The 10,505-nt window shown below is 63.5% G+C and overlaps 1 protein-coding gene across 1 annotated transcript; it reads right to left on the bottom strand.

Moving 5' to 3' along the window:
* Positions 1-287: 287 nt before the first annotated feature.
* On the bottom strand, positions 288-8,813 carry TPRN (taperin; the record flags this gene model as incomplete). The annotated part of the gene is made up of 4 exons (XM_080708391.1): positions 7,017-8,813; positions 804-1,035; positions 446-552; positions 288-350 (listed from the first exon to the last, which is right to left on the bottom strand). Exons 1-4 carry the CDS (start codon positions 8,799-8,801, stop codon positions 288-290), a joined length of 2,187 nt encoding a protein of 728 aa, XP_080564517.1. The 5' UTR covers positions 8,802-8,813.
* Between the last annotated feature and the right edge of the window lie 1,692 nt (positions 8,814-10,505).

Raw genomic sequence — 10,505 nt, 5'->3', positions numbered from 1 at the left:
CAGGCGGCTGGAGGGCAGCCTTGGCAGGACAGGACAGTGCTCAGGCCCCGACCTAGTCACAGATGGCTGCCCTCCACACAGGCAGTTCCCAGTTTTCCCTTCCTTGGAGCCCAGAGAAATGAGGCCCAGACAGACCTGGCCCCAACAGCGGGAAGAGCCCAGCCACTTCTGGGGCCACAGGAAAGAAGGGGTTACGGAGCAGGGCCCAGCGCGGGGGTCAGGAAGAGGGCAAGGCTCCTAGGGACCCTGGTGTAGGGCTCGGCCTTGGCCATCCTGGCAGCACAGGGTCAGAAGTAGAGGGCTGGCTCGCTGCGGAAGTCGGAAAGATCATTCTGACTGGCAGGCGTGAGCTGGAGAGGAGAGTGTGGCCACTGGGGCTCACCCAGGCACTGGCACTGGCCCTCCCCCGCCCCACTGACAGCCCTGCCCTGCCCGGCTGGCTCACCGTGATCTCCCTTGGCGGGGGCTCGGGCTCACTTGGAGCCTGCACCAGGGTCTGCTCCTGCCACTTGCTGAAGGCCAGCGAGTGCTTTGGAGTGTAGCTGGACAGGCCTAGGGGCCAAGAAGCACATGCATGGGCACATGGATGCCAAGATATCAAGCCGCCCTGCCCTTCCAAGAGGGGGCACTCACCTGAGCTGCCATCTGGATGCCCAGATGAGGGCCCAGGCCCCAGCCCCCCTCAAGCCGCCCTGCCCTTCCAAGAGGGGGCACTCACCTGAGCTGCCGTCTGGATGCCCAGATGAGGGCCCAGGCCCCAGCCCCCCTCAAGCTGCCCTGCCCTTCCAAGAGGGGGCACTCACCTGAGCTGCCGTCTGGCAGCCGGGGGCTCTCAGGCCCCACACTGCGCACAACCGTGGCACGAGGCAGGAAGAGGGCAAAAGGGTTCTCTGAACCAGCTTCCTCTTCCTCTTCTTCCTCTCCGTCCTCCTCCTCCTCCTCTTCAGCCCCAACTTCTTCCTCTTGTACCAGGGAGCTCTCCGAGGGGTACTCGAAGGTGGTCTGCAGGCTCTTGTCATTAAAGGAGATCTTCATCTGGGAGTGAGAGACAAGTCTGGCAAGGGCCCCGCCACGCACAGAGCGCCCACAGGAATGCCAAGGGGCCACGGGCAGGTGGGACCTCCAACTGGAGCTTACAGCCCCTCGACCTCCACCCAAAGCCCGCAGCAGCTCCTACAGCCAAGGTCAAATCCTGGCGTGCTGGGCACTGCAACACTCTGGGACGTTCCCGCTGAACACAGCCGTCACATTACCGAGGCCCGTGAGGGGCTGGGACGTGGGACGGCAGCACCAGGCCTGTCACCCGTCTACAGGCAGAGCGGTGGATCCTGTTTCCACAAAGCCTGGGTGCCCGGGACCTTATCAGTGCCCCCGACTCACTCAGGCCCCAGAATTTCACATCTGAGCAAATTCTCCCCTCTCCTAGCAGCCTCAACCAACCTGGGCTACTAGGGTTGTCTCATCTTTGATTTTGGTACTGGGGGTGGAACCCAGGGACATTCATCCTCCGGGCCACACCCCCTGCCCTATTTTTTATTCTTTATTTTGAAACAGGGTCTCACTAAGTTGCAGAGAGCCTCACTAAGTAGCTGAGGCTGTCCCACGGACTGGTTCCTCCTTTCTCAGTCTCCTGAATGCTGGGATTATAAGTGTGCGCCCGGCTTCAGCTCTATTTTTTATTCTTTTTTTTTTTTTTTTTTGTGGTACTGGAGATGGACCCAGGAGCATTCTGCCTCTGACCTACACCCCCAGCCTGATTTTTTATTCTTTATTTTGAAAGAGGGTGGGTCTCACTGAGTTGTGAAGGGCCTCACTAAGTAGCTAAGGCTGTCTGGGAACTGCAATCCTCCTGCCTCAGCCTCCCAAAATGACAGGAATAGAAGCATGCACCACCACGCCTGGCTAGTCTTTATTTTAAAACAGGGTCTCACTGAGTTGCAGAGGGCCTAAGTAGTTGAGGTTAACCATGAACTTGTGATCCTCCTATCTTAGCCTCCCAAGTAGTGGGATTGCGAGCTTGCACCGCCACACCCGGCTCTTTTTATTTTTTATTTTGAAAGGGTCTCACTAAGTTGCTGAGGTTGGCCTTGAACCTGTGATCCTCTTATCTCCCTCCAAGTACTAACTAGCTTTGTTTTGTCACACTGAGAAGTGAACCCAGGGGTATTCTACCTCTGAGCTACTCCCCAGCCCTATTTATCTATTCATCTATCTATTTATTTATTTGTGATATTGGGGATGGTACCCAAGGGTATTCTACTTCCAACCTATACCACCAGCCTTATTATTATTATTTTTTTTTGTAGCACCAGGGATTGAACCCAGAGCCATTTTACTTCTCACCTAAACCCCCAGCCCAATTTTATTTCTTATTTGGAAACAGGTTCTCACTAAGTTGCAGAGGGCCTCGCTAAGTTGTCAAGGCTGGCTTCGAACCTGTGATCTTCCTGTTTCAGCCTCTCAAATACTGGGATTACAAATGTGTGCCACTATGCCCAGCTACCAGCCCTATTTTTTATTCTTTTTTTTTTTTTTTGCGGGTCTGGATATGGAACCCAGGGGCATTCTACCTCTGAGCTACACCCTCTGACCTATCTTTTTATTCTTTATTTTGAAACCGGGTCTCACTGAGTTGCGGAGGGCCTCACTAAGTAGCTGAGGCTGTCTGCGAACCGCGATCCTCTGGTCTCAGCCTCCCGAATGCTGGGATTACAAGCGTGTGCCACCACGCCCGGCTCTATTTTTTATTCTTTAATTTGAAACTAAATCTCACTAAGTTGCTGAGGCTGACCACAGACCTGTGATCCTCCTGTCTCAGCCTCCCAAGTATTGGGATTAAAAGCATGTGCCACCATGCCTGGCTGGGCTTCGGGTTCTGAGGGCACCAGGGGATCAGAGGGCTTTGGCCAACCTCGGTCAGCATCCTTCCCTTTCCCTGCCTGGCTGGGAGAGGAGCGACCCCAGGCAGGGCCATGCTGGGGGCAGGAGACTCGGCTCTGCATGAGAGCCAGGCGCTCCCGGGCCTGCTCAGCTGTGCTTCGCCTGGGCCTGGCCAGGCGGTAATGAATATGCGCAGCCACCGGACTGACTGCAGCAGATGGGAGCAGACCTGCTGGGGCTCGAAATATTAAACTTCTGGGCACAGGACACCGGCGGCCAGCTCAGGTTCCCTCCTCCCTGGGAGGAGGAGGCAGGATGGGAGGGGGCCCGGCAGAGCCAGGGACAGGAGGCCAGGCCAGTGCAGCCGTACGCAGAACTGGGACCCACGCTCTGGTCTCCTGCCATCTCCAGGAGCTGTGTCGCCCACATGGCCACGGTCATCTCTGGACCCTTCCCACAATGAACGCTCCATTCTCCAGGCCCCGGGAGGGGCTGCTCTCACGCCTGCGCCCCCGACTCCCATCTTCCATGCTCACACACAGAGACCTGCAGGACACCTCGGCCCTCGCTCCTGTCCCCTGCACTACACAGGAGAGACCGCTGGAGTCAGGCCAAACAAGGGGAAGACGCTCCATCATGTAAACGCGTGTCACGCCTTCCGCTGCCCTCTGGCAGCCCCCCCCCCCCGGCCCTCCAGCTGGGACCCATGGGAGGCCAGGCGGGGCAGAGGCCAGGACATGGGGTAGCTACCAGAGCCCACCCACTGGCAGCCACTGGCAGCCAGCTTAGGGTTGGTGCTCCCTGGTTGCACTGGGTCAGCTATCTAGGACAGATACTACAGACGAGGTCCAAGAAAGGAGGGAACCAGCAGGCCTCCTCCTGCCAAGGACCCTGCTGACCCTGGCCCAACCCCACCACTGAGAACACAGGAAAGACCAGCTGCCAGGGCCCAGTGGGATTAGCGCACCCTCATCAGTCCGCATGACTGCTCCTAGCAGGGAGGCCCGGGGGCTGGCCGCACGTGGCCACCGAGCCTGGCACAGCCTGGCCGGCCGAGGGGGAAGGGCTCACCGCCCGGCAGCCCCAGCTGGGACCGGGGTCCTCCTCCCTTGATCCCTCGCAGGCCAGGGCTGTGCAGGCCTCGCAGGCCTCCCTCCCCCTTAGAACACAGGTCAGTGGATGATGGGACAGCCATGACTCATGCTCTGGGGAGGAAGCACAACCTCTGGACCCTGGGCTGCCGGGATGGGTGGAGGGTGTGGCCAGTGACTGGCACACAGGCACCTGGTCACTGGCCCCTGGAGGACTTTGCCCATCGCGCCCAGCATGGCAGGCAGGTGGCAGAGCCTCCAGGCTTTCACAGGGCCCTTTTGTTCTCCTCCACCCACCCTGCCTGCGCACGCCCAGCTTGAGTTACCGAAGGGCGTCCACCAGGGACGGAGGGCCAGCAAGCTGGGCTCAACCTGCCCGGCTGGAGGTGTACACTCAGCTCGGCCCTGCCTCCCCACTGCCTGCTCCCATCCCCTACACCCCCCAGTCCCCAGGACCAGGACTGCCTAGCTGGGGTGTCCACAGCTGCTGATTCCTTGAGGCAAATCCAGCCCCCAGCTAAGGGGGGTCCTAGGATGCAGAAAACCCACTCAGGGGGTGCCCAGGGGAAGGGTTGGGAGAGAGAGGCTGGGAGAAAAGGAGACAGGGAGGGAGCAGGGGCTTCCGGCAGGTTCAGGAAGAGCAGGCGGTGGCCACACCCTCAGGTCTACACAGGGGTGATGAGGCTGAGGGCCACAGCCAGCCAGGAACTTAGGGTGGAGGCAGGGCTGGCAAGGACTGGGCCCTGGGGACACTGACAAGCCTGGGTGGGACCGAGGACCAGGGGGTGGGGGAGCAGCAGACAGGAAGGAGCCAGGCCAGGTGCTGCTCCACAAAGAGGAGAGGCCAACAGCAGCCAGTCCCCGGGGAAGCAGGTGTGAGGATGGGGGGAGAACACTCCACCTGCCAGGAAGCAGCCCGGGCGGGGAGGGGGCCGCAAGGCTCCAAGCAGCAGCCAAAGCTTCCCCGCGAAGGGAGGGGGACAGCACCAACACACACCTACATGGGATAGGGGAGGGGAGGCAGCCCCGCCCTGGCCATCCAGAGCCAAGCAAGAGTAGAACACCCTGCTGAGCTGCCAGCCCCTACTGAGCCCGCTGCCCAGGTGGCCCCTGGAGAGCTGCCCCCACCTGCACCCCAGGAAAGCCAACAGCGCCTCCCCATAGCCCCCTAGCCACGGGAGGCACCAAAGAGAGCAGTCTGCCCAAGGGCCTCTAGACCTGCACCCCAGCCCACCCACTTTTCCAAGAGGGGAGCAGGAAAGTGGCCTGCCAAAGGCTGGCTGGAGCCCTGGGCCCCCCACCCAAGGGTCTCACAGCCCAGGGGACATGAGCCAAGAAGGATGCCAAGGAATGGGCACAGTGCATGGGCCTTGCACTGCACGCTGCTCTGAGGCTGGGCAGCGCCCCCACCCCACCCCCGGTTCCTTCCCAGAGACATCCTGGCTCTTGCTGGGCAGGGCAGCTGGTGCATGAGCCAGCAGGACCAGCAGGCCGTACTGCTCCAGCAGGGCCCTGCCCAGGCCGCTTGGCTATACCAGGCACTGTCCATCTGGGCCCCCGACCCTCAGGCTGGCACCGAGACCAGGGCCAGGCTGCTGGCCAGGGCCTGCTCCTCAGTCTGCCTACCTCCCACAATTCCTTCTGGCCCAGCTCACTCCCGTCCAGTTTTGAGTGACCCCCACAGCTCTGTCCCCAGTGAGGGGAAGAATGGCCAAGCTCTTGACAGCACCCCTCAAGTCCCAGAAAGAAGCCAGGCTCACAGTGGACAAGCAGCCCAGGTTAGGCGCAGGGCTGTGGAAACAGCAAAACCTGTACTCAGTCTCTGCCCCACAGCTGCATGGCCCATACACCTCCTGAGCCGTCTCCTGGTCTCTGTGACAGTGCTCCACGCTGCGTCTACTTCTGGAGCAGACATGGGGGCTGCCCACCCTGTGGAGTGGCCAAGGGCAGGATCAGGAAGCAGGTGGGGGAAGACTGGAGTGGCTGCTACGGGGTTGGCCTCGCCTCCAAGGGCCAGGGTAGAACATGGGCAAGGAAGGGAGAGCCGGCCTCCATGGCACTGACAGGGTGTCCCCGAGTCCTCACAGGAACCCCCAGGAAGAGCATCAGGGCTCTGACAGCCAGAGGCAGCAGGAGGGAGGACGCTAAGCCAAGAGGGCAGAAAGGAAGAAGAGGAGACAGATCAAAGAGGGAGAACCCGGTGCCTGAAGTCTGTGCCTACGGTTACGGGGAGCCACGGGGCACGATCACCACCCAAGGAAATAGGCAAGGGACAGGTGGGCTCGGGGCCTGGACACCGCCGGGTGCCTGGCGCGGGGCGGGTGCCCCGGGTCATCCCCGCACCAGTGAAAGGTACACCTGCCTCTTACCACTGACAGGCAGTCATGCGGCCAGCCTTGGAATTCGCCCTAGGGCACAAACACAGGCCCAGGAACGACCAGGAAGAATCTAAGGAACGCTTTCCTTGTGCCCAGAGCTCCAGGCCGCTGGCCAGGAAGCGAGGCTCACCTGCCGGCCCTCTGAGCCTCCAGCAGGGCTGCACCTGCTCTCTCTGACCACAGCCCCTCCTGACAAGCCTGCCGTGTATCCTCCGCGCCAGCCCCAAGCTGAGGCCTGCCGAGCTCGGCTCATGGGCTGTGCCCCCAGGCTGGCCTCAAGCTAGGAATCACTGACCCCCTCCTCCCTCGCCCTTACAGAGTGGCCCTGGCCACCTGTGCATGGCTCCACAGGGCCACCCAGGCAGAGGCAACAGGCCCCAGCTCTTCTTGCAGCTGGACTCACACAGGACAGGCCTGGGCAGCTAACTCCAGATTGAACCACAGAGCCAGCAGGAGGCTCCACACACCTGGCAGCCCTCTCCTCAGGGTAGCTGTCCCCAGCCCTGGTCATCAGGGATGCATGGAGGCCCTGGGCCCGGCGCAGGCACCTAGCCAGTTCCCAGCTAGTCCACACAGGCCAGCCAGGTGTCCTGGGAAAGAGCTCACAGGACAGTCCCAGCCCTCCTCTCACTCTCCCTCAGCTGGCCACCCTGCCCCCACCACTGACCTTCTTTCTCGAGGACCCAGCCTTGGTGAGGCAGGACTTCTGCAGAGCCAGATAGCCACCGATCACCTCAATTTCGTGCACTGTGGGGTAGCGCTTCTTCATCATGGTCTCCGGGGTAGCTCGGGACCCCAAGGGGCTCCCAGACTCCTCTTCCTCAGCCTCCGGTGTCTGAGGCTCCCCGTTGGCGGGACCCAAGTGGGGCTCCTGCAGGGCCCCTGTCTTCCTCTTGGGCACCACTGTGAAGGTGTTACTGCCTTGGTACTGGAGCTCCGAGGTGTGCCGGGGACCGGCGGGGTGCAGGTGGTACTGAGGAGGCACACCAGCCCCCGAGCGGGGCAGTTTGGCTTCTTGGGGGGCCTCCTCCTCTGAGTCCACCTCATCAATGAAGGTGATGGGAAGTCCTGGACTGGCAGGCTCAGGGCCAATTTTGGCCAAGCTGGGGACCCCCAAGCCCTCAGCAGGCTCAGCTTCAGTTGTGGCCGGTAGGAATGGGGGGGGCGAGGATGGTCTCTGCCACCTAGTGGCCCGGTCTGAGAGGGTGGGGGCCAGCCTGGGACAGGCCCCCTCCTTGACGGCCCAGGGCCCCTCAGCCCCCACGGGGCTCCTCGGCAGGGCAGGCACACCATCCCCTCCGGACACCAGCTGGGACGCGAGCTTCTGACTCTGAGAGGCCCGGCCCACCTCTCCCTCCGGCAGTTCCCCCAACTGCCTCCCCTCGGGAGGAGGGGTCCCGGAGGCCTTGCGCTTGGGGACGAACACGAAGGAGTTGCGGGAGTTCACACGGAGACTAGCCAGGGCTCTCGCCTGGAGGTCCCCAGAGGGAATGGCCTCCATGTCTGGCTTAGGGGCTGGCCTCATCTCGAAGGAGTCGTTGGCGCTGGTGGCCGCGGAGACCCGCTGGCGCTGGCTGGGCGTGGGAGTGGCACTGGCAGGGCGGCAGGCAGGGGGGGCGACGGGAGTGGCACTGGGGGTCCCGGGGCTCCGGGGCGGGCGGAGGGGGGGCTGGCCCGACTCCACCTTTGGCTTGCACTCGCCGGACGCAGGCGAGCCCGCGAGCCCGTTGGCAGGCCCGGCCGGCGGCTCGGACGCCGCGGGCCCGTTGCAGAGCGGGCGGGAGCCCGCGCCACGGGGCAGGCCCCGGGGGTGGACGGTGAAGGAGTTGCTGCCGGTCTTCTGCAGGAAGTCGCTGCGCCGGGCCCCGACGCCGCTGCCCAGGCGCCCGGCCTCGCGGGGGGCGGCGGGCGGGCCGGGGGGCGCGGCGGGCCGGGCGGGGGGCGCGGCGAGCCGGGCGGGGGGCGCGGCGGGCCGGGCGGGGGGCGGCGGGCCGGCGCGGGCGCGCTCGGGGCTCGCGCGGGGGCGCGGCGCGGCCGGGCCGTCGAACTTCTCCAGCAGGCGGCTGACGCGGCCGGGCGGCGGCGCCTCGAGCACCAGCACCTCGGCGGCGCGGAGGCCGGCGGCGGGCGGCGCGGCGGGCGGGAAGCCGGGCGCCGACTCGATGATGACGATGTTGTCGGCGCGGATGGTGCGCACGCCGGGCACGCGGCAGTACAGCTCCAGCAGCGGCGGCGCCGGCCGCGCCCCGCGCCGCCGCTCCGACTCCAGGCGCATGAACGGGTTCTCGCGCAGCGGGCCCAGGCTGTCGGCCAGCACGAGCGGCTCCGCGGGGCCCGCGCCCGCGCCCGCGCCCAGGGCGGCCAGCTTGGCCCGCCGCCGCTCCAGGATCTCCCGCTTCCAGGCGGGCATCGCGGCGCGCGGCCCCGGGCCCGGCCGCCCCAGGCCCGCCATGCTGCGGACGCGGCCGCCGCGGGTGCACCAGTGCCGGGCACTGGCCGCGCCGGCCTTCGCGCCGCGCCACGCCCACGCCGGCCGCGCCCCATTGGGCGAGCGCGCTCGGACCCGCCCCGCTCCTCGCCGCCCACCTATGGCAGGGGAGGAGCCCGGCGGCCCTGGGGATTGGAGGACGCGCACCTGACCCGCCCTCCAGCGGCCTCATTGGGCCGTGCGGCGCCCGACAGTCCCCATTGGGGAGCGGCCGCGGCCGCGCCCCCGGCCTCGCGCCACTCCCTGGCTGTCCCCATTTCCGCCTCTGCGCTCTGGGCTCCCGGGGCCCCGGGCCGGCCAGCCGGGGCGGGGGGGGGCCTGGCACGCTGCCCGGCGGACCCTTGGGCCCCGGCCGCGGGTGACCTTGGCCGAGCTGGAACTTCCTGGTTGCTCCGACACCCAGCCGGCCTGCTCCCTAGGCCGAGAGCGCGGCGAGGGAGCGGTCCCTGCCCCTGCGGATGGGGTGCGGGCCACTCTGGACTCCCACCTCCATGCCTAGGCCCTGCTCCCGGCTGAGGGGGCTCGCAGGCGGGCAAGAGCCCGTGTGTGGACGTTAAGATGCAGTTTCTGGGGCCTTCGTTTCTCGGAGTCCCTGGTTTTTGCAGGTTCTAAAAACCCGACTAGATCACGCAGGGGCACACACCTTGCTATCGGTGTCCCCACCCAACACCCATCGAAGTAGGACCAATTTGCGAGGAAGGAGTCCCGTTCCCGCAGACAAGCAGGCCGGCTGAGCCCTGCACTGGTGGACAGCTCTTCGATGCAGAAAAGCCCAAAAGCCAGCATAAAGGTGGGTCCTAGCCAGCGAGGCTAGCGGCCATCCCACCCTCCTCAAAGCTGGGGAGGGAGTGCCCCTGACGCCGAGGCGCGACTGCAGAAGAAATGTCTGGGGCAAGCCCAAGATCTCTTCTCAGGGGAGGGCTGCCCAGCCCAGGGATGATAGGGAAATTGGAGCCAAGGGGAGAAGGGAAATTGGTCTTTCCTTCATAGACCCCTGCAGTCAGCATCTCGCTCACTACCACCTCCCACACCACTTGCCATCCACAGGCACCGGAGTCTCTGGATACAGAAAGGGTCTCAGCCTGGGGGGGGTCTCATCTTCTGGGTCCCCTGGAGTCTGCGGCTGCCACCTCCTTAATTCTGCCTCACCCTCCTGCCCACTCCACTGAGCTGGAGAAACAAGTTCAGCCTGCCTTCCAGAGCCCTTTCCAGTCACGTTTCCAACTTCACCAACACAATGCCCAATTCTAAACTACCAGAATAAAACAGGACAACACACAACACAGACTCTAAAAATAATCTTACAAGGAAAACCACTCCAAAGCTCACCGTGTATCAGACTTTAACAAGAGCCCTACCAATCCCAGGTAGGAGACAATAGCTAGGAGAAGCCAGAGTCAGCTCCAACACAGTATCTCAAAGATGGACCACAAAGCACTGGCCCTGGACAAAGCGCCACTAAGCTAACTCTGTTGGCCAAGCTGCCGTGCTGGAGCAGAAGGCAACGCACCTGTTCTGTAAAGGGCCAGACAGTAAGTGTGTTAGCCCCGTGTGTCTCAACAGGGACATTTGTGCTCCCCAGAGAATTTGGTGATGTCCCATATCCTCAGAATAGTCCCTTCTATACTCACAATAAAAGTTATTTGGCATAGCTGGGCGTGGTGGGCA

Source organism: Muscardinus avellanarius, assembly GCF_963383645.1.
Source record: "Muscardinus avellanarius genome assembly, chromosome: 13".
Taxonomy (NCBI): domain Eukaryota; kingdom Metazoa; phylum Chordata; class Mammalia; order Rodentia; family Gliridae; genus Muscardinus; species Muscardinus avellanarius.
Note: the sequence above shows the minus strand (reverse complement) of the source record. Positions and strands in the feature narration are given on the sequence as shown.